Raw genomic sequence first — 22,937 nt, 5'->3', positions numbered from 1 at the left:
AGGATGAGCTGGAACGAGAGCTGGAGGAACTCAGGCGTTGGCGCCAGCGGGAGGAAAACCTCCGCGAGCTGACCAAGCTAAGGGAACTCAAACGCAAAGTGCAACAGGGAGACTTATCTGTCTTCGATGAGGTCTCTCTCCCCGCACCATCACCCCGAAGGGTAGAGAGCGTCACTGATCTAGGCGCCCTCGCCCTAAGGACCCGGAGACGTTTGCAAACCGTGATCGCCAGCAGTATAACTGCTGGGCGCGCGACTGTGAGGCAATCTTTAGGGGATCGCCCTCACGCTTCGCAACGGACACCCAAAGAGTAGACTTTGGGATTAGGTTTCTAGACGAAACCGTTAGATCCACCTGGGATACATATCGCGAAGACCACCTACGAGAGGACCCCTTTTGGGAGCCCACCTGGGCTCAGCTTAAGGCGTAATGCTCGACTGCCTCGGGCCCTTGGAGATGCGACGTCTCCAGGCCCATAACGACCTAAAACGGCTCAGACAGAGGCATGATCAGGACCCGAACGTCCTTCTGGCTCGACTCAACACACTGTGGAGCGAGATGGAACACGTCTCCGAAGAACAGCGCCGCATGGATTTCATGGGCGCACTCCTCTCTGAGATACAGAAGGAACTCATGGGTAGGGACCCTGAGGATATTAACACAGTATCCAAGGTCAACACGGCGGCACGGTTTATTTGGAACAAGACAAAGCGAACCGCACCTACGGCGGAGCATCCAACCGCAAAAAGGGAGGGCCACGCCAGAACTACACATGAAGATCGTGCGGGGCCCCCTAAGACCCGGAAAAAGGCCAAGAAGGCCTTTGCGGGGAACTTCAAGAAGAAGCAACGCAAATCGGACCCTAGCGGCCCAAAAGACCCCAACATAACCTGTTGGGGATGCAATGAACCTGGACATTTCTAGAAAGATTGTCCCAAGCCGAAGGAGGCCCAAAAAGAGTCGGCCAATCCCAAGTCGGGGAAAGGCAGTAGGCAGAGGAGCTAGAGTCCTTCTTGTCTGCCCACATTGCACACTCCTCAGAGACTCGGGATCTAGGGCTCCTTCATGACGTGCTTTACCTAAAGCCAACCAAGTTACTGACAGCCAAGGTGGCTATCGGCCAATCAGGCTTTGTAGAAGCCTTGATTGATGGAGGTTCGCAGTTGAACCTTATTTCCGCCATGCTCGCAAAGGAGCATGACTTGACAGTCCGACCCTTGCCAAGATTGTTGGCAGAGGGGGTGGATGGTAAGGCGTTAAAGGTCTATGGAACCACAGAGGTTGCCATTAGGATCAGAGACGCGCGCGGAAAGGAAGAAACCCAGAATGTACCGTTTATAGTAGCTGACATTCAGAAGTATCAGGTATACTTAGGGTTGCCCTGGATAGACATGTACTCGCCTAAGATCAGCTACTCTACACGGAGAGTGATTTTTCGGGGTACAAAGTCTAAGGATAGGACTGTCTACAGGAAGATTGCGGTAGAGGAGGCTGAGGAGTTCGAAAAGACGATGCGCGATCCCACTGCGGATGTGTATGGCTGTCTTGTTGCCTCAGTGGTCCAAACCGGCCTAGAAGGGGCCGGAGGGGAGCAGTTACCCCCGCAATACTCCGAATTTGCCCAATTGGGATCGGAGGACGACTCAAGGGTCCTGGCGGACCATGGACCGCAGGATCTGGCTATCAACCTCGTGGAAGGGGCTAAGGTACCCCACCAGCCGTTGTATAACCTCTCCAAGACTGAGCTTGAGTTGTTGCGCAAGTATTTAGAGGAATACTTGGCGCGTGGCTAGATAAGGCACAGTAAGTCCCCAGCGGGGGCGCCTATCCTCTTTGCCAAAAAGAAAGACGGCACAATGCGTCTTTGTGTGGACTACCGGGGTCTTAACAGGATTACTGTCAAGAACCGGCACCCACTGCCCCTTATTAATGAGTCCTTAGAAAGGCTTGCAGGCGCAAAGTACTACACTAAGTTAGACGTCAAGGAGGCTTACCACAGGGTAAGAATCCAAGAAGGGGAGGAGTGGAAGACAGCTTTCCGTACAAGGTACGGCCATTTTGAGTATACTGTGATGCCCTTCGGCCTCACGAACGCTCCTGCGCAGTTCCAGGCCTACATTTACCAAGTCCTTGCAGGATTAGTTGATGTGACCTGTATTGTATACTTAGACGACATCCTTATCTTCTCTAACACAGAAGAAGAGCATGTGAAGCATGTCAAGGAAGTCCTGCATCGACTGCGCGATGCTAAGCTGTTCTTGAAGCTTCCAAAGTGCGAGTGGCACACTCAGCGCACTGAGTACCTGGGCTACATAGTATCGCCAGAAGGGATTGAAGTCGACGAGAAGAGGATTCAGACAATCCTGGAATGGCCGGAACCGCGCACGGTGCGCGAAATCCGAGTATTCATTGGCTTTATGAACTACTACAGGCGGTTTATAGCCAACTTCTCCCGACTTGCCCTACTACTTACCAAACTGACCCAGAAGGGGCCAGAAGCGGCCAGAGGCGGCCACGCCCAGCGAAGGGAGGAAAGTCAGGTAGTAGACTTAGACAAAGAAGCCAAAGAGGCTTTTCAGAGGCTCAAGAACTCCTTTAAGGAAATCCTAATCCTAGCTCACTTTGAGCGCCACAGGAAAACGAAGGCAGAAGTTGACGCCTCGGGAGGGGCAATCGCTGGCATTTTGAGCTAATGGTACCCAGAAGAGGGCAAAATGGGCCGTTGGCGCCCAATCGACTTCTTTTCGCGCAAGCTCATCACGGCAGAGTACAACTACGGCACCCATGACCAAGAGCTACTGGCTATAGTTAAAAGCCTTGAGCATTGGCGCCAATACCTCGAAGGCATCCACTTCGACATCTACACAGACCACCAGAACCTAAAATGGTTCATGGAGACGAAGACTCTCAGCCACCGACAGGTGAGGTCTTACCTTGTACTGTCTGGGTTCGATTTCACCATTGTTCACCGACCAGGGCCACTAACCCGGCCGACGGCCCATCAAGAAGGCCTGATTACATGGCAGAAGCCCAGAAACCAGCCCAGAAGTACAACGAAGCTTTTGTCCAGCCAATGAAGGACCTCCTTAAACACGGCAACCAACAGTCAGTACTGGTAGCTGCGGTGCGGACACGTTCCGCCTTACGCTCTGAGGAACAAGACGTCCTCACAAACGCGTTAAAGGAGTTTCAACTGGAAGAACAGCGCCAAGTCCCAGACCCCCGCAACATGGAGGAACGGGAGGAGACGGATGAGGACTCAGAGGCTACTTCAGACGAGTCAGAGCCTGAAGAGGCTCCTTCTGGCCCAAAGCGGGCCAGAACCACCCGGCGGACAACACAATACCCTAGAACCGCCGAGCAGAAGTCGCAGGCCATCCAGGAGTGCCATGATGGCCCGCTGGCAGGCCACTTTGGAGCGAGACGCACCTTAGAAAAGCTGCAGCGACACTACTCTTGGAGGGGCATGCGCAAAGACGTTGAGCAGTATTGCAAGGAGTGCCTCATTTGTAAAAAGTCTACTCCAGCTAGACACCGTCCATATGGACTCCTTCATCCTCTCCCAATCCCCAACTACCCTTGGGAGGAGGTAACGATGGACTTTATCATGGAACTACCTCCTAGCAAAATATCTGGGGTAGTTTATGATGCTATCCTGGTAATCATGGATAGATTGACCAAGATGGCCCATTACGTGCCAGCACGAGCCGATTGGGACGGCTCTGATCTAGCACAGGGCTGGATACGCGAGGTTATCCGATTACATGGAGTTCCAAAGCGAATTATATCGGGTCGGGGTCCATTAATGAACTCTAGACATTGGGACACGTTTCTTCACTATCTCAATGCTAGAAGAGTTTTGACGTCAGCCTTCTATCCACAGACGGATAGGCAAACGGAGCGTCAAAACCAAACACTGGAACAGTATCTTCGGTGCTTTTGTGCCCTAGAACAGGACGACTAGGCGTTGTGGATCTCAGTAGGAGAGTTCGCGTACAATGACAGTGTACACTCCACCACAGGGGTCACACCCTTCCAGGCTTACCACGGCAGGCACCCTCGTGGTGCAGACTGGCCCGAGATGGCCCTAGGGGAAGGAGAGAGCCCTATAGCAACCGAAGTCGCCCAAAGGGTAATCGAGCTGCAGCAAGAATGCCGCAGAAAGATTAAGGCAGCTAATGCCTACCAAGAGGAGTATGCCAACAAGCACCGTGCTCTAATCCCTTTTAGGGTGGGAGACCAGGTTTTAGTTTCCAATCGACATATCCGCTCTACAAGGCTAAAGAAAAAGCTAGACTGGAAGTTTCTAGGCCCAGGCACGATTACAGCCCAAATCGGACCATCGGCGTTCAAGGTCGACCTGCCAGGTCTTCAAAAAGTTCATCCCGTCTTCCATGCGTCGCTTTTAGAGCCATACGACCCAAAAGGGGCCATTCCACACCCTAATGTGCCAGCTCAGGACACTCTGCGCGAATATAGGGACGATGTGTATAAAGTAGGGCGAATTCTAGACAGAAGGCGTAACGAGGACAATAAGTAGGAATACTTAATCAAATGGGCTGGCTACTCAGAGGAGGAGAATTCTTGGGAAGTAGGAGCAAATGTTTCCGGCAACGCACTGAAAAAGTTCTGGGAAAACAAAGGAATCCAACAAAGAAGAAAATCCACTAAATCACAGCCTAAGAAGCGTGGCCGAGGACGGTCTCGTAAAGAAGGGGGATAAGTTAAGCCACAACGGGCCATTCCGGTGCAAACGGGGGCATACCTTCACCTTTTTCCCCTTCCTGAGGGGTTTTAGGGTGTTTAACGGTGCCTCGGGCTGGATTGGGCCAGTATTCCCCTTCTAGGCTACATAATGTGACATCTGTCTCCGTTAGCCAACCTGACCGGATCGCGGGCAACTAATGCTCTACAATTCTATATCTCCACATTCACAAGTCAAACGATGATGCAAGTCAAGCTTCATATTACTGCATAAGGGCCATAGCCCAGGGGTATAAAACGCCATCCTATGGGGTACCAATCCGGCCCATTCCGGCCCAAAGGACCCCAAAGTTTCCCATCATAAGTCGTTTTCAGTCATCAAGAGGCACTACTACCCATTCAGGCCACCAGAGGCCCTTGGGGGCCCATACCGGCCCATAGCATCGAATCCTAGGCCTTTTGGGCCATGAAATCTTCAATCTCCTTCTCCAGCCCCTTGATCTCCTTAGTGAGGGCAGCCTTAATGGACCTGGAGTTCTTGCTGCGAGGAACGGCGGCATGCTCGGACTCCTTCCGGCTGACCACGGCAGTAATCTCAGCAATCTTCATGTCGATAGCGGTGTTGGTCATGCGCTTTCCAGGAGCCTGCAGGTGTTAGCAACGGGCCATAACGGGCTCTAATAGGCCATATAGGGCCCAAATTCCCCGATAAGGGGCACAAGGGGGCTTCTGGGTCCTCTTACGGGCTTCTTGGGGGAACTGCCGGTCTTTTCGTACTGATCGACCGCTTCTGCCACCCGCTTGTTCCGAATGGTCTGGATAGCCTGCTGCTTGGCAGCCTTGGAATCGGCGGATTGACCAGAATCATTAGGGCGAATTCCGGACTTGGGATCATGAGTGCTGAGGCAACGACCATTATGCAACTCTAGATGCTGACTAGCCGGAGCATACAACTTGCTGCAAAATGTTAACATAAGCCCTAGAAAGGGTCATTATGGGCAATCATAGGGCATACTGACACCCTAGTGCCCCGGTAGGGGGGCACAATGGGGCATTCTAGGTCACTTACCTCTCAAGTACCCGCTTGACGCCCTGAAGCTCACGCTGAATCTTGGCCTCCCGAAGTAGGCGCTCATCTTCGGTGAGATCTCGAGTAACCTCATCCTCATCACCAATACCAGGAATCGTAACTTGACCTTCGCGAAGCTCCTTGACCAGAACCTCAATGGCGGCCAGGTCGACGAACCAGCTGTTAGGAGGCTAGAAAGGGTCAGAATGGCCCGTAACAATGCGGGCTGACCCCTTCTACGCCAAAAAGGCGCCATAATGGGGTAGAACGTGCTAAAAGGGGCCACTTACAGCAATACAGGGGCGATTCATCAGGAAACAGCGCCCACACTCGAGGATCTGGACGGCACCAGGCAAACCGGGGATGTTGCGAAGACGTCCCTCGAAGTCGGCCCTGTTATGGTCGCCAAGGACAGGGAAACAGCAGCCATATTGACCGAGGCAAAGGAATTCACCAGCGACCCAGGAATAGAGGCAGCCGGTGCAGACCCAGAACGAAGACTGAGTGCCAGCACCGGGAAGATAGCTGTTGGAGGCCGCTGGTTTGGAGAAACCGGCCATAATGAGCCGTACTGGGCTAATATGGGGATAGTCGAGGCGAAGTAGGCGGATAGGGTTCGATGGGGCGTAAGAGGGGCGCCTATGGGCCAGTTAGTTCCATTCCCACCTATATCGCACTAGAAGGGGCCATTTTGGGCCACTTTGGCGCTACCCTCCTCTTGCCCAGAATGGGGCAAAATACTCACAATTGACGGTCGAGGGGAGTGTGGAATAGGAAAGATGGTCCAGATCGGCCAGGAATACCCAAAAGCTTGGGCCTTCGCTTAGCTGGACCCTGAATCCTAGGTGAAGATGGATATTCTGGAGTTTTTCGAGAATTCCTAAATCGGTCGAGGTGAAGGTGAAAACCGCACCCGGAACTCGGGCCTGCCCTATCTAATCACCTCTCTTGATACTAGGCGTAGCAGACCCCGTAGGGACTGTTACGGGCTACTACAATCTAGCGTAGGCTAACTGTGCCTTGATCGGGTCGATCGAGTCTAAGAAGGGGAATAATGTCAGGCACCAGGTTACTCCGGGCCCGTTCGGGCCGGTATGCCAAGCAATCGCAGTATATTAGCCTACCTTACCGCTGTTGTGGCTCGACAGCGGTTCGTCTCTAGTCTTACAAGGCAATATACCTCTACTTCCACTATCGCGGTGCATCTCGTATCTATAAAGACTCTATTGCTTGACAGCAAAAGCTGTGGCAGCTGCTGCCAGCATCATGATTAAGTGACACGAGAAGGTCTAACGAAGGAATGCCAGAGACAGTGTCTGGCTACACGGATCTGGTCTTAAGAATCGGGGAGCGACCATAATACCATCAAATCCTCAGTCTAACACCAGCGATTCTCCACTCTTAGCAGGCAACCAATACTCGGGATAAATCTCTCCACGCCCGAGCCAGAGCTTACTCATTGAAGATTCAGACCGGAGTGGCACGACATAACATTCATTGCTGCAAGCTTCGTATGCAACGGAAATGGACAGGGTTGAGACGGCAGAAATTGGAAGAATCAAATGCAAAGTATTCTAGGCCTACCCGTAACATGCCATCTTCAGACTAGAAGGTCTCCTTCGTGAGCGGTGCAATGTAGTATGCTTGCATCGCCCGCGCCACCAAGTCTACTCAGGGAACGGAGGCCGCGAATGAATTCATAACGGTTCCGCTGGCCATACGACATACTGTCCAATTAGCTTTTCCATCATACCCTCGTGGGCAGACATGAGCAATACCAGATCCAAAGGGGCGAAGGATGAACGCGACGGGAACGATAGTCGTGCGTGAACAGCAGGGCGACGTAAATTGTAGCGGAGACAGGCCTGCAGGTCCGTTGCCCTGCTTTAGCGTATTGCTTAGCGTCTTGGTACGCCGAGGCTAATGTGAGCGACCCGTGCGTCGGGAGAAATCGAGCAGATTCCCGCGATCGCCCTATCCCATGCGCTGGGGCAAGTTCAGGGTTTGCTCTTGGCGTCTTCTACCCATGCGGTGCAGTATACCTGGTATACTCCTGAATTAATCTCGCATAAGCAGGCACTACTACCTTTTTAACGACATGGAAACACGATCACTTCCTCCTCTCACATCGTCTCTCTGGCACTCTTCATTTGCACCAATCACACTACAATGTCATCATCCATCGCACGGTACCTCGCCAAGACAGCTTTCAAACTGAGCGATTGTCTGTCAGCACTCGAAGGCCGGGCTCTTCCGACGAACCTAGGAAATCGCGTAGCGCGGCTGTGTGTCATCAATGGTCTTCGAAAGCATCTGGACTTTGCACTCTCAGCCGAGGTGGACGAACTGTGCAGCGTTGAGGGCCAAGAAATCTTTGCTCGAGCTCGAAATGCAGGCTTGATCATGAATGATCGAGTACCCGATGCGGACCTCATGCACAACAATGCATGGCATCCCTACTGTATATGGTCCCCACGTGTGGCTCGAGAAGATACCTACCGCCAGCTAGCGACAGTCTTCCCCGATATGCGCTACCAGGTCGGCCGTGCCTGTGCTGTCGGAGGGTATTCTCAACTCTACAATGAGCTCGGTTTGCTGCCGGACCCTTGCATCGCAGAGGAGGCTCGGGAGAACACTGCTGGTCCCGCGGCAGAGGGGGCCAGAAAGATTTACGAGCAAATCATGGCCAGTCCAGTTCGATTTGCAGTAATGAACGACTACGATCGCACTGTTCAGTTGCACACACCGAAGGCGTGCGCCCGTCTGAACGCTGATACGGCTGTGTTGGCATCTCTCGAGGAACGTCAGGTGTTTGAAGAATACTTCCATTCGCCCATTGATAGTCCGTGGATTTATTTTAATATAACAGAGGATCAGGGTATCGGTGACCATACGGTGAAAGTCAAGCCGCACGATCTCACCGACAGTGAGATCGCGTTGTTTACTTCTCCTCTTCCGGAAGACTTGCCGACCATGCACAAGGATCTTTTGATCCTTACAGCTGCATTCGAAGGAAATCTCGACCGCTATGCTCGTCTGCGTCGTCCCGGTCAGACCATCAATTACGAACTTCACTGTGTATTACCTGGCATCTACAAAAGCTTCGCTATGGCTATTTGGCTAGAACGTAATCCAGACATTTTGGAATTGATTGCATCCTCATGGCATCCGCGCGAGATCAAGACGCTGAGGGCAGCTATCCACGCTCGACGAATCATGAACAACGACATCCACCGTCTTCTCGACATGAAAAACGTTGTGCCTGACGATGAAATACCATACTGGATATGGTATCCCACTATCCCTGCTGAGTGGGCACTACTCAAACTCGCCGAGGCTCGTCCGAATATGCGACCCCAATGTGCACGTGCTTGTATGGCGGGTGGCATGCGTGATGCGTACACTGAGATCATGGATATGTGCGACGACGATGGCAAGCCGGTAGCGGTTGACAAATATCTAATGCTTGAAGCCCAGACCTGTCCAGGGCACGAATTTTTCGAAGCCGACATGCTTCGACGTAAGGCGGAGCAAGGTCTTGACGATCTTCAAGCCATCGCAGATGGCGACGAGGAGTGGAAAGATAATATTCCTTGGCGCCAAGGGGACGTTGGAAGCCCATACCTTCTCAGTAGATTGCAAGACAGTTGCCATAGTGTCGTACGTGCTGGCGAGGACTGGGGCATGTACGAGGGCCTAGGCTCTGATCTGGGCCGCGTCCGTTTGTACATCAGCAGTTCGCCCGAGGCGAGAGCACGCGCTGAGACGAGAGGAGGTGTGATGCACCTCGAGGATGAGGACCTTGTTGTCGATTAGGGAGATACTCCGCGTCTCCGACTCCTTCTTAGAGTTGCTCGACCAATCAGAGTTCTTGATTTCCCACGTGGTCTCACTCGTCTCGAACCTTTCCCGCGTCAGCCAGCGGGTCAATGACCGGCTCCTCCTAAGGAGCTAGTTCCTAGCGGGACGGAAACAAGGTTGTGAATGCCAAGCTTCAATCTTCCAGCCCAAGCGAGTATAAGCTCTAAACGGCTTCTAAAAAAGCCTTGAAACCCGTAAACCGATCGATTTTAGTTTCCGTGCCAAGGGCAGAGTTTGTCCTAGTATAGTCACTAGGGCGCATCGTCCCTGCGTCCCATAGACAAGCCTACACCCCCATCTTGTGAGACTAGTTCGGTTTAACTCAGTCACGGTAATAGAATCTGGATACACGTCCACCTCAACGTATCAAGCATCGAGACATTCTGCCTCAGGTACTGTGCTAAGAAGCAGGGGGCGGATGGGAAAAATCCCTTCACATGTGTTGGACAATGCTGCATGCATGAGGCCAGCCACACTCATCTCGCACTCATGTGTTCACATGTACAGTTCTCTCTCCAGGATAGCGCTCTTCAGGTTCGCATCTCGTCTCTACCGCCTACGTCTGGTGACCTTGAACACAAATTTGCATAATGCACAGACACCCATCGACCTAGGTGTAGCCGGCAACAGGGATTCAAATCTGGACTTATGAAGTAAGAGAGTTGATCTTTTACCATCGAACCTTGATCCCTCATTTCTTCCTGGCGTTCCCCTCTCGAATATCAATTCTGTTTCCGAGGATATCCAAACTCGAGTTCGGGGTGCCATCATAATGCGTTTGCCTCAGTACCTCTGTCGCTGGCTTGTCAGCCTCGCCCTTCTTCTTCCGTGGTTATCTTTCGTCGCTGCCAATCCACCGGCACATGCTCTCGAAAAGGTCACGCTGTTTTTCGCATACCGCAATGCTGTCATTGCCTTTGGCGAAAAGCAAAAATACTTGTTTCCAAGGCTTGCAGCCAAAGTTCAGTCTTCCTCCGGAGCCGATTTCAAAGAATTTCTCAACCACGTCACGGATAAGACCTACACGGAGTCGGACCTCAAAAGCGCCGGTGTGGACCTAAGTGACCCCGACCCGGAGAAGGCGACCAAGATGCTTCTAGCAACAGGAGGAACCAAACAAGTCAACGCCGAACTCATCCAAGGCAAGCCAACTTTGAAATATTGGGACCAAATCGCGAGTGTTGAAAAAGTCATGGAATTGTGTACGTATGAGTCTTCTTGGCTTGCATGGTGCAACTAGTCATGAAGCATCTAGTAGTATGTGTTAGGGTCATGCTCATGCGTCCGTTCTCGCGGCATCATTGGAACCCTTTGTATACAATGGTCTGGACAATCATGTATTCGAACGTTTTCTAACCTGATTTCTAGCGTACAAAAAGATGCAAGAAAACAGCAAGCCTACCGATGCACTCGATAAGAACAAGAGCAGAATTCTTACGTTGTTACGCGAAGTGGATGTTGTCCGCAAGTCCGACACACTGTCAAGCCAACCTGGCGCGAAGGTTCCAAAGGGCTTGATCGATGAAATAGGCACTAGGTTCCCTGGAGCCAAACTGGCACTGAACTCATCCCCTTACAAATGGGATAGTAGCCGCACGATATGGTCCGTGGACTGGCAAAAAACGCTTGCTGATTCAGGAACTGCTTTCAAAGATACTGCGGCAGTGCAGAAGGCAGTGAGGAGTTACGGAAGGGTTCCAATGGCAGTCAAGTACGACCCAGCTTTCACTCATTACAAGGTACACATGGCATGGCGTCATCACTACCTCAAGCTCAAGTTCGACTTCAAGTGTGTGGCTTGAGAGCCTCCGCCGCACTTTGTGATGCCGCCCCTCCGCCTTGTACTTAGAGAATGTACACTAGAACAGTCATGATTCACTCAGCAATGTTATGCTATGTTGATATTAGATCAATTTACCTTTGAACAGTGCTGTTCTCGGGGCCTTCGTACGGCTGAATCCAAATATACCTCTTGTTTTTCCACAACTGTCGCCGTGTCTCTGCTGATTCATACCTCATGTGATCTCCTCAGCCTTCATGAGCAGCATATGCTGATCGAAGAAAAAGATTGCTTCACATGACAAAATGCCAAATTTGCCAGTCTGGAAGCCAGAGCTTAGATATTTACCTTCCGAATCTGGCTAGTGCGGATCTGAATAGCACCACGGCCCCGTTCTCGTATATGCACGTGCACGCACTATAGTCCGGGCGTACCTGCGCTTGATCCCATAGACCCTGCCGAGGGGGTTTTCGATGCCCAGACTTCGCCAAGTGTACTTTCGTGAAGCTTACGGTCCAGCCTTATAACCGAGATGACAATGAGCAATGTATTAACTACACCATACCTCTTAGAGACTTCTAGATTGCACTCATGAGCTCTCTGCTTATCCGCTCTTCTACTCAGTATCTCAGTGGCGCCAAATAGCGAATGTCCAAAGACCCACGTGTTCAGACTCAGTGCAAACAGTTTGGTTCTGGGATGACGTAGGATGATGAATTTTCGATGCCTTTGTTCATAAAGTGGACACCTGATATCGGAGACGGCATGGGCTTCGTGCAGGAAGAGACTTGCAAGGGTCGCATGGCACAAGGAGGGACGAGGACACTGCTAGCTAGTACGGGAAATTCCCGGGACCACATGATGGTGCCCTCTCAATACTCGGAAGACCTTTCGCAGGCACCAGCGGAAGTAAAAGCCAGTTCTAGGCTAGGACACGATCCTGCTCAACAAGCATCATGGTACGCCTGGGAAAGGGAATAATTTGGTGCCGTTCCTGGCATTACGATATCAGCTTTTAGTCTCTGAGTTGAATATAAATTACCGCATGCTTCCCGTTGATATGGTCACCGGCCAGCTTGTATTCCAGTCTGTAAACATGGTTTCATCCACCCTCATCTTGAGTGTCAGTACACTGCTGCTCGCCAAGAGTGCTGCTTCAGCCGTGATTCAGAAGCGTGACTGTGGCTTCGTGTGGCCCGCATCAGCTGGCGACACTTGCAAGTCTCTAGCCAGTGATTGGGTATGTCTCAACGATTATATGTCCGTCTGTATAGTTTCATCGCTAATTGAAGACCTGACAGGATATCACAGAGACTGAATTCATCCGATGGAACAATGGTGTGAAGTGCGACGCACTCGTGACCGGCCAGAACTATTGTCTTCTTTGGGATGGCCCTGAACCAACTGCAAGTGCTACAACATCCAAATCTTCGGTGGTCTCTTCTTCCACGGTGCCTGCTTCATCTGCCAGTAAATCTGCAACGCCGACCACTACGACCGCTCCTAGCGGCCCTTCTCCCACCCAGAATGGAATTGCCAGTGACTGTGAGCAACGGCCGAGTAACCATATTGTTCTTACTACTTCTAACACCATTTCTAGGCAAGTCATTCTACAAGGTCTCTTCTGGCGATTCTTGCGGTTCCATCGTATCCAAGTACGGCACATTCAGTTTGACAGACTTCTACAAGTGGAACCCCGCCGTTGGAAACCAGTGCGCCGGGCTCTGGCTAGACTACTACGTGTGTGTCGGTGTAACAGGCACACCTACCACCAAGCCAACCACCACCGCAGCCCCAGTCCCAACCTCCAACGCCCCCGGCCCTATTCAAGAAGGTATTGCGTCCGACTGCCAGCGCTACCACGAGATTGTCTCTGGTGACCAATGCGCCGCCATTGTGTCCAAATACAAGACCTTCACGCTCCAGGACTTCTACAAATGGTAAGTTCCTTCATTACATCTCACGTGCGCTTTGTCGATCTAACCCCATCAACAGGAACCCTGCAGTTGGCAGCAACTGTCAGTCACTTTGGTTGAGCTACTACGTGTGCATCGGAGTGAAGGGTACGCCCACACAGCCCGTTACTACGACTGCCCCTCAGCCAACCAGCAACGTCCCTTCGCCAACCCAGCCTAATGTCAACAAGAGCTGCAAGAAGTGGTACAAGGCCGTCTCTGGTGACTACTGCGCTAAGATCGCTACGCAGTTCAACATCTCGCTTACGAAGTTCTACGGGTTGAACCCAGATGTGGGCAGCAACTGTGGTAGCCTGTGGCTGGATTACTATGTTTGCGTTGCTAACTAGGCGTTGAATTGATCGATTCGAGGTCGTGCTTGTCGACATCAAACCTCATTGGTCTAAACCCGTTGATTATGTACCATATGTACTAGATGTTACTCTTTCTTGATATGAACCGCAATGGCTAGACTGTGCCGATCAGACTTCGAGAAGATGATATGAAGGTTTTGATGCTTAAACTCATTTTATCGTGACACCAACCACGTAGACAGGAAAGTTCTCAATCCCGAAACCTGTCCAGTATTTCTTTAGGCAGTGCCCCAATTCACTTCCCTGCCTCATATATCTTCGCGTCTTCTCTACTCATCGCTGTCAAAACTGCCAACTAATTTCAGTCTTCTTGTAGATCAAGATGAAACTCTTGGAATGAAACACACTTTCGAACTTGATCAAAGTCAGCATTGTGATGCGATCGATCACGATACCCACGTCGATGGATCGGGTATCGGGGCTCATCACGGCCACAGCCTGAAAAACGGGTTCGTACTCGTGATTTGGAGCACGTTTGGCATGCTCATCTATGGAATGAAAACCAGTATGAGACGCGATCTGGAGTGGGAATTCCTGTGCAGTTGGCTTTTCAAACGCCGGAGGCGATTCGGGTACGGAAACTGTGGTTCTCACTTCGTGCATAAAGCAGTAGCTACTAACAAGAGTGTATCCCTCCGCCGAGAAAGCACTTTCTGCACTCGCGTGAATATCCATGGAGGTACCATGTCAGACAAAGCCGATGGGGATATGGTACTCAAGACAGTAAAAGGCACGATGCTAGGTAAAGGGCGCCCCGCAATTGTGGCCGACGTACTTGAGAATTACTCCCTAGTCGTAGAGCTTGGCCGTCGAGATCGCGAATACTTCTACGGACTGTCACTGCGAGGACTACTGGAGCATCGTGGCGTCATCTTAGACTTGGACGCAGATATCAATCACCACACCCTTTTCGAGCATCGTGGATTGTTCCGTTCCAATGGGGAGCCATTGAGGGTGGCTGCGTACCATCGCAACAGCCCACGACGACTATCAGGGCTGACCGTAGTGCAACCACATCGTGTCCACGCCAAAGCGTTTAATAGCCTTTGCTTACCTAGGGCCTATATTGTCAAGCAATAGAGTCTTTATAGATACGAGATGCACCGCGATAGTGGAAGTAGAGGTATATTGCCTTGTAAGACTAGAGACGAACCGCTGTCGAGCCACAACAGCGGTAAGGTAGGCTAATATACTGCGATTGCTTGGCATACCGGCCCAAACGGGCCCAGAGTAACCTGGTGCCTGACATATATAGCGATTGTACTACAAAATTAAAGGACATATAATAATTCAGCGAGCTAATAGGAGCTTAGGCAGGTTAAGGGTGAGAAGAGTAACTTCTGTGTAGAAGGGCAGACTATAGTGCCTTCGCCGTGGTTCGATTTCATCCTCTCTTCGCGGGATCCAGCGAAGCTTTACGTCACCGGATGCCACTAGAGCTACCACCTCTAGGCTTCGTGGTTACATGGCATGCTAATACACCGCACTTTGTTGGTTTCAAGATTTGTGCTAGAGGTCTGGTCTCCGACACTCCATAATGATATAACGAGATAGCGCAGGTGTGCGAAACAGCTAGACAGTTCAACGAAGCAAATGCGCTGAATATGAACTCTTTCTTTGCAACGATGCATCGTGAACTGCGTCCTCGACTAACTATGGTGTCACGCTCTCCCGCCATAATCTCATCGTGACATCTGACACCCAAAATATAGAACTCAACACAACTCATTGGTAGCATTGAACTACCCTTGCTAGCTTTCAATTGACAAAAGTCGGTCGTGATTCATCTTGTGTGACATAGCTAAAATCACTGCGGCTCACCCTTTGGTCATGACACCCCCACCATTAGTACCGACGACTTGTCCCGTGATCGACCCGGCCTCAGGCATACACAGTAAGCCAACAACTTCAGTGACCTCATCCAGATATACCGGTCTTCCACCCATATCTTTCGCCGCCGCAATCGTCTCCCCCGAGTCGATACCCTAACACACATATCGGCGACATACTAAATTTAACAAAGATCCTGTGCTCGTTACATCGCTAAGCGGCTAGTATTAGTATTAGAATTGTTCTTTAATTAAAGTTATTAAGAGGGATATATAAGCTAACTAAGCTACGATAAGTAGTCTTATCCTATCTATGCAGAAGATGCGTTCCGTCGCCAGAAACCAGGCGCCCTGTTAAAATCTTCCTCCCAACGCATAAGCGGCGGCCTTACATACAATTCCGGCCAGAAATCATCCTCCTGCAACTGATCCTGAACATCAACGTAGTCACTAGTGTCGACGTACATCCAACCGACATCTTCATGGTCATTATTTGTTTCTCCGCCCTCACAGTCAAACTTCTCGTCTTCTTCGTCTTCCTCGGCTTCGTCTTCTTCGCTATCGGACGCCCAGTTTCTCTTGACGAGTTTAAACACGGGCTTGCCCATCATCTCGATTGATTCGAGGCAGATGTCGTCAACAAGAAGACAGAAATTGTGGCGAGATCCAGCATGGTGCAGATAATCCGTGCTGCTGGCTGCGCTAGTTATTTCATCCTTCGTCGCAGGCTCGCGGTCGGCACGCCAGTTACGTTGTAGCTCATCTACGGCCCAGCTATTAAAATGCTCGCGGATCTTCTTGGGACCTGCTCCTTCGAATTTAGACTGATCATCTATCACGACCAACTCATGTCTTGCGAGAAGGCCTGGTTGAGCCTGATATACTGCTAGTGATGACTCGATATCTCGGCGGAGCACAGAGAGTATACGATGCCAAGCCGCATCGTCGTTGTACGAGGCACGGTACACGGCCAGACCCCAAGGCGCGTCTGGTTTGAGGATATTAAATAAGTCGTTCAACACCCTCAGGGGGTCAGCCGTTTCTGTTAGGACCTCTGCGCTATAAGCCTGGAACAATTCCTTGCTAACGGGATGCGCCCTAGCAGCCGCCTCGTGAGCAGCATTGACCTTGTCGGGATCGACCTCTGACTTTGTGATAACGGCCATAGCCTTGTCAAGATGATCCATGTGAGCCTGAACGCGGGCCCTTTCCGCGTCTGTAAGTGGCTTCGCCATGGCAGGGGCTGTCCGGGTGGACAGGGCACGGTGGTGGTGAAGTGGGAGGCTGAAGAACGAGCGACTGGAGGATTGGAAAAGACTCTTGCTCACTGTGATTGCGAGGGTTGGATGTATAGTACCCCTCAACCAGATAAGCATGCGGACTTGGATGAGATAAGGAGAAAGATAGGCCGAAGGGTGGGGGAAAGGGGGGTCGGGTTATTTTACAGCAGCAGTGCTAGTCAACAACGTGTTCCCCTACCTAGTAAGCTAGCCACACTAGTAAGCTACCCGCCCCACTCAACCTCACCCGACGTGACGTATAATAAATTTACAATAACATAATAAAATGAGATAAACTTTAAAGATTTGTTATTAAGCTTAATATAAAGTCTAAGTATATTCTTAAACCTAATACTTTATATACATTAGTAGCGTAGTTTGTAAGGGGCTACGCTCAGGGAGCTATCGCACAGGTATACTGGAGTTGTATTCGATAGAGAAGAGAACTACAGGTAGCTAGGGTTCTGAAGGTCGTTCAGGGGGCGGCGGCTCGGGATAACCTTCCGCCGGGCTCGCTTGCACAGAATCCGGGTGCTCAGGGGGGGGGCACCCGGAATCTGTGGACAGTGCGCCTCGCGCACGTGACCGAGATATCATCGAGGACTCACCAACTGGGCTCCAGCCCATCACATAGTTCAACTATGTTACTATACAATACATAATTAAATCATCTACCTATCTCTAACCCTAGGACGCATTTAATATATTTAAAAGCCTAATGGATCTTGCCACTTCAAATCGTTCACCCTATTAGCGTAGTATTCGCATGTATACTGCAACTAGGAAAGGTGAGCGGGCGTGGAAGTGCTAAGTCCGGCTGCTACCAGGTCGAACTTAACACGATTGTCCACCATAACAATAAACAATTAGGCTTTCTTTAGGACAGCCGCCTTGTACGTGGGCATAAACTTATCAAAGATAGCCTTAATGCCCTTGAGCTCGGGAATGTGATTTTCTATGTTAGTGATCTCTTGCGTGATGGCATTGAGTGTCTTGCGCTCTACAATCTTAGCGGTAGCATCGTTTAGGTAGTCAAAGACTGAGAAGACATGCTTGAGCACCGTTTCAATCTTCATGGCGCTGCCCTTGTCGCCCGCTAGGGCCTCGGCGATGTTTGTCTTAAGCTTGCCTTCGGCCATAGGGTTGTTAAGGCTAAAGAGCTGGCCCTTTACCCAGTTGACGTGCGACTTGACTAGGAGCAGATTCTCCATATTGCCCCAGTCACCGAGAACCGTCATGAGGCGGCCGGATGGCGTGTTGGAAGGCGGCACATACTTGCCAGGCACTCCCTTTAGGCGGGAATCCGTCTCGTAAAAGGTGTTGAGGGCAATGCCAGTGGCGTACTTCTTATTCCAGCTGGCCAGGAGAAGCGCCTCGTTCAACATTGGGGCTTGTAGCTTGATCTGGCCGATGATGCTGGGCAAGAGTCCTATGACGCAGGTCTCGAGGAAGGTCTTGGGAAACTGCACCTCGAAGAAATGCTCTGTTTGGAACGCTTTTTTAGGGAGATCCGCTACCTTGAGAAAGGTGAGGGCGGGGGAGGTGCAGATGGCGGATACTGCATCGTATCCTCCATTGACCAGCATGTTTGCCAGCCTAGTTGTAGCGCGAAAGAGATAGTCTCGCTTGTTGCCTGTGGGGTAGGGTCGAGAGTATCAGACAAGAGTGCCGGCAGCCGCCATTTTGATGGCGAACTCGCGTGGTTCGCCGGGCCTGGTCTTATCCAGCTCGCCAAAGTACTCGGATTCGTTGTCATCAATGTCATCGTCACCGCTGTCACCCACGGACAATGCCCTCCGGGTCACACTGCTGACCGCATCGCCAGCGCTGTCATCGCACAGGGACTCGCCGTCAGCGCAGATGTCAGTGTCGCAAACGCTTTGCTCCGGGGCGTCGGCGGAGGGCGTGCAGCAGAGCGACTTGTGCCGGCGCCAGTTGCAGGAGCCGCTGTCATCCGTATCTCCTCGCATGTTGATCCACAGCGTCACCTCCAACGTTGCGCACATGTTCTGGGCGCAGTCTCCCTTGCCGTCCCAGTGGCATTTGCTGAGCGGGACGGGATACTTCTTCTTGCAGCAGTACTCGTAGCCGTTGCAAAGGATGGTCGCGTAACCCCAGCGGTCCCACGCGTACGCCACCTCTGCCTCGTCGCTTTTACAGTCGCTGCCGCAGTTTTCCGTCCAGCGACAGTGCTCAGTGAGACTCTCAAACTGCGTGAACTTGCAGCAAAAGGCCTTTCCACCGCGGTTGCACCGGCTCACTCCCGAGGACTCGCTCTTCGGACTGGCGAAGGCTCATCGATTAATCTACGTTGGACGAAGAGGTGCTGAGAGACCTCCTCCGCTGGCAACGCAGCATTCTCCCAGGCTTCACGAGCAAGTTCGACATTTCGTACCAGCCTTGCTTTCTCCGTCTCAAATATTGTTTTTGCTTTTTCCAGATTCTGAGCTTCCTGACGCATGCGAAAAGCGACTTGATTCTCTTCAGGGGTCGGCTTTCGGTCCCGCTTAAGCTTCAACATACCTCGCATACGTTCAAGAAGATAATTTTCCATGAGCTTGTTATTTCTGAGCGCCCTATCCAACTCAAGGGTTGATGTGTCCTTCGCACGTCGATATGCTCGGCCAGCTGAAATTTGGTTATCAATCTTCTGTGCTAGCACATACGACAACTTCATCAGCATTACGGGCGGCCCCGAACCGGCCTTTCCCAACAGGAACATCTCGGAAGCTCCAATAGCATAGAGCTGCTCGAAATCTGCCCGGATTCCGTTATGTCCCTCTTCTAAATTCTGTACAGGACGACCGAAACCTTTGCCACCACCTTCAATCGTGTCTTTTTGATGCCTGGCAGTTTTCAAGTCTTCGTCGATTTCCCCCGCTTCATCCGGAAGCAACAACTTCTTGTTGATTAAAGGACTTCTTCCCTGACCGTAACGTACATTGTGTGACAGCTCCCCTCCAATACCATCGTCGAGTTTGGCGCGTTTGTTTTGTCTTACTTCCATTGCACCTGTACCTTCGATGGTTTCCGGATTATCATCGATCGCTAGCTCTCACTTTCTGGCTTTCTCGATCGTGTTCGCTCCATGCTGAGATCCTCGCTGAAATTGGTCATCGGTGTTGAGCATGTTAAAGTAGTTGTATCTGAGGCGAAGGAAATACTGGCGTTGGGTAGATGTATAGTTCTAAACGAACAAAGCTTCCCTTTGTACGTCTGCGTGTTGTTCTACATCACATCTCCTAGTGTAAAAGTCTCGAATCATTGATGACATATTCGCAGGTAAATTTGTCTGGTCAGCAAGCTGCCAACGGTGGCGATTCAATGACGGTATGTGAGCGACAGGGCCATGTTGATCCATGCCACGGCTATGCTGGTAACTCTCTGCCCGAGGCGGGCGATCAGTTGTCCAGCGAACGCTGTGAAGTAGTATACTCTATAACGATCAGCTATATGGTCATAAAGCTTTCTATTGCGATGTTCATGAACTGTGCTTTGAACCACAAGCGTAAATTCGTTCTCCAAATTCATCATCAGAACATCTCCATGATCTACACCGAATATACCACCAATACACCAGAGTTCCCAATCACAGTAGACTGCTTTCGATTTTGACTACGTCGTAGACCTACGCAAACATCTTCATCAAAACATGACGCAAAGTCATATCAATAGTTTCAACCCACAGGGGCCTTCAGGTGTAAGGAGACTACCTCCTCAACGCCGACGCGCAAACTTTTCAAGCCTCATCAGGAGTGACGCTGAGCTGAACAGGCCGATAATCCTAGCACTTCCGCCTGGTTGGGAAGTGTAATTATTGATCAGTTTCCCGGCGAACGGACCGAGGCTGTTCATCTTATTAAGGCTTCGAATATCAGACACGAGGAGGAATTAACAAAGTATGAGATCTCTGGGTTTGAACCAGGCGATCTAGTGCTAGCCAGGGTCCATGAATCGACCACTGATTCGAAGGGCAGGATCGGAGATGACAGCGTTACTCTCACCATCTTCGGTCAAGCGGTATCCAAGGATCGCTTCGATATTCTCCTGGAGCAACACCCAAAGTGTGGGGTATTCGCTCCAATCGCGTGACGTGGTTCGAAGGGATTACAGGGTCTTAACGAGTTCGAGCGAATTTCTCGCATTGGCTTTCGAAAGAAAGGAGAGCCCTTTGACGGTGACAGGCTTACTAGCGATGACCCTGAGTTCCTATCATGCCATGATCCTCTTGAGCTTGAGCAGGGCGTCCTGGACCCTTGGTCGTTCATGGATCTCTCCTACAAAACGTCATTGTATTGGTCCTCAAACATATGATTCAAAGGGTACCTAAAAGGCTCAAGCACATGCAAAGTGTTTGAACTGTGCGAGAGTAATCGTCGGGTCAACTCAGAGCTCAGCAATGGAGCTATGCTAACAGCTTCTCCTACGGACAACGATGTTAACTCAAGGACTACGCTACCTCCTGATTCTGAATCTTCGGAGAAAATTGTCCGTCCTCCTTCAGTCTTCCAAGAAATGTGGGAACAGGGAGATTACGAAGAACCAACGTTTAACAAGTCCGCTTCAAACGGCGTAGACGATCCAGATCGACCAAAAGGTACAGCAGAAGAACAGCATAAAGCCTACAGCATCCGCAACACAGATTTGTTATCAGCCATTCGAGCTCAAAAGGAAACCGAAGATAAGTTTTTCCGATATGTGGACGGTTTTACCCTTCGCACAGCCCAGACGGAGATACATGCTAGAAAGACACAGCTAGATTACCAGGACATCATCTCATCCGGTACAACAGGGGAGCATGCCGTCGAGCTGTTCAAAAAAGCGGCCGAACAAGCTGCACTCGATTGTGACACGGACGGAGGAAGAGCGACATGTTGACCGCGTTAGCTGAGGAAATGCTGGCGAATCTAGAACTGAGGCCTCGTGTGCCGGCTGGCACGGAAATCAACAAACAGCGAATGACTATCATCAACAACGCCACGAAGTCGCTTCAGGATTGTATATTCAGCATTGCCCAGCAAGATTAACGACGTTTGCGCGAAACTTTACCCTAGTCAACATCCACTCGTAGACGAGGGGCCAGTAACGATTACCGCATTGATAACAGCAGAGCACATACCAAGCCCTTCATTATGCATAGAGTATATCAAGGATATAAGGTGAAGCCGTAGACAGACGTTAAGTCCCCTGCCTGACTTACTTGTATGACTAGGCATGACCTCGACCAAACACATTGCATCCAATTACCACGATTTACAAGGTGTATCGATGAAGCACCCACAGCGCATATAATTTTGATGTCATACAATTGGAAGTTAACTAGCGGTAAGCAATGAAAACTCTCTCATTCTCAGCTTTTCGACCGACTAGCATCGCAAGATGGTCGTATTAACAGCCGTCTACTTCATTGTAGTGGGATCGTCGAACATTGACTGTAACCTATGTGTGCGGCTCGGTGATACCTCTCAGCATGATGCAGAAGACCTTTGAACCTCAGACATAGAAGTGGTAATGCTCTGGAGATGTTGATAACGGTCCTTCAAATAGAACATGTTAAAACATTAGGTATTATCGCAACAAAACATCTTCAACTCCAAGGAGCCTCGCTTCTGTCCTCCCGCGAAACCCTTATACACGCATCAAGTTCGATCCCTCAAAAGTGTCATACCACTCTTTCATCTCTCACCGTCTCGTCAGCAACTATTGCTTCGTCTTGATATTCTCGTTCCAGATATTTGGGATCGAAAGAGTAGGGCGCGTCGAGCATCGATTTGTAGTATTCGAATGCGGGGAGCGAAGACGCGAGGATGAAGAAGCCGGCGTTCATGAGTCTAGCGCCCTTGAGGCCTGTGCCAAACATGGGTGGGAAAGAATGGGAAGAGTCCCAAACTTCTGGGTTGGACGCGACGTGGTAGTTCAGCAGCAGTTTGGTATCGTTGGAGGGCTTAGTGGCGAGGAGTTGGGCGCCTGGGTCGTCGAAAAACTCCATGAAGCGATTTGCGCAACATCGAGTCAACATCGAGCATGATTATGCGGTCGTATTGAGTTATTTCCCAGGCGTGCATCTTGGTCATTACATCGTCCC

The 22,937-nt window shown here is 50.8% G+C and overlaps 7 protein-coding genes across 7 annotated transcripts; 3 read left to right on the top strand and 4 right to left on the bottom strand.

Moving 5' to 3' along the window:
* Positions 1–7,942: 7,942 nt before the first annotated feature.
* On the top strand, positions 7,943–9,589 carry ALTATR162_LOCUS660 (uncharacterized protein; the record flags this gene model as incomplete). Its single annotated transcript, XM_043308254.1, has 1 exon — positions 7,943–9,589. One exon carries the CDS (start codon positions 7,943–7,945, stop codon positions 9,587–9,589), a length of 1,647 nt encoding a protein of 548 aa, XP_043164189.1.
* Positions 9,590–10,406: 817 nt separating this feature from the next.
* On the top strand, positions 10,407–11,436 carry ALTATR162_LOCUS659 (uncharacterized protein; the record flags this gene model as incomplete). The annotated part of the gene is made up of 2 exons (XM_043308253.1): positions 10,407–10,836; positions 11,003–11,436. 2 exons carry the CDS (start codon positions 10,407–10,409, stop codon positions 11,434–11,436), a joined length of 864 nt encoding a protein of 287 aa, XP_043164188.1.
* A 1,038-nt stretch (positions 11,437–12,474) lies between these two features.
* ALTATR162_LOCUS658 (uncharacterized protein) lies at positions 12,475–13,719 on the top strand (the record flags this gene model as incomplete). The annotated part of the gene is made up of 4 exons (XM_043308252.1): positions 12,475–12,654; positions 12,716–12,959; positions 13,015–13,354; positions 13,410–13,719. The coding sequence occupies 4 exons, from the start codon at positions 12,475–12,477 to the stop codon at positions 13,717–13,719; spliced, it is 1,074 nt and encodes a 357-aa protein (XP_043164187.1).
* A 2,164-nt stretch (positions 13,720–15,883) lies between these two features.
* ALTATR162_LOCUS657 (uncharacterized protein) lies at positions 15,884–16,807 on the bottom strand (the record flags this gene model as incomplete). The annotated part of the gene is made up of 1 exon (XM_043308251.1): positions 15,884–16,807. One exon carries the CDS (start codon positions 16,805–16,807, stop codon positions 15,884–15,886), a length of 924 nt encoding a protein of 307 aa, XP_043164186.1.
* A 911-nt stretch (positions 16,808–17,718) lies between these two features.
* ALTATR162_LOCUS656 (uncharacterized protein) lies at positions 17,719–18,438 on the bottom strand (the record flags this gene model as incomplete). Its single annotated transcript, XM_043308250.1, has 1 exon — positions 17,719–18,438. One exon carries the CDS (start codon positions 18,436–18,438, stop codon positions 17,719–17,721), a length of 720 nt encoding a protein of 239 aa, XP_043164185.1.
* Positions 18,439–18,507: 69 nt separating this feature from the next.
* ALTATR162_LOCUS655 (uncharacterized protein) lies at positions 18,508–19,859 on the bottom strand (the record flags this gene model as incomplete). The annotated part of the gene is made up of 2 exons (XM_043308249.1): positions 18,508–19,062; positions 19,137–19,859. 2 exons carry the CDS (start codon positions 19,857–19,859, stop codon positions 18,508–18,510), a joined length of 1,278 nt encoding a protein of 425 aa, XP_043164184.1.
* Positions 19,860–22,514: 2,655 nt separating this feature from the next.
* Positions 22,515–22,841, bottom strand: ALTATR162_LOCUS654 (uncharacterized protein; the record flags this gene model as incomplete). Its single annotated transcript, XM_043308248.1, has 1 exon — positions 22,515–22,841. The coding sequence occupies one exon, from the start codon at positions 22,839–22,841 to the stop codon at positions 22,515–22,517; it is 327 nt and encodes a 108-aa protein (XP_043164183.1).
* Between the last annotated feature and the right edge of the window lie 96 nt (positions 22,842–22,937).

The sequence above is a fragment of the Alternaria atra genome (assembly GCF_907166805.1).
Source record: "Alternaria atra isolate CS162 genome assembly, contig: 21, whole genome shotgun sequence".
NCBI lineage: Eukaryota > Fungi > Ascomycota > Dothideomycetes > Pleosporales > Pleosporaceae > Alternaria > Alternaria atra.
The sequence above is the reverse complement of the archived record's forward strand: the minus strand, read 5'-3'. Positions and strand labels throughout refer to the sequence as shown.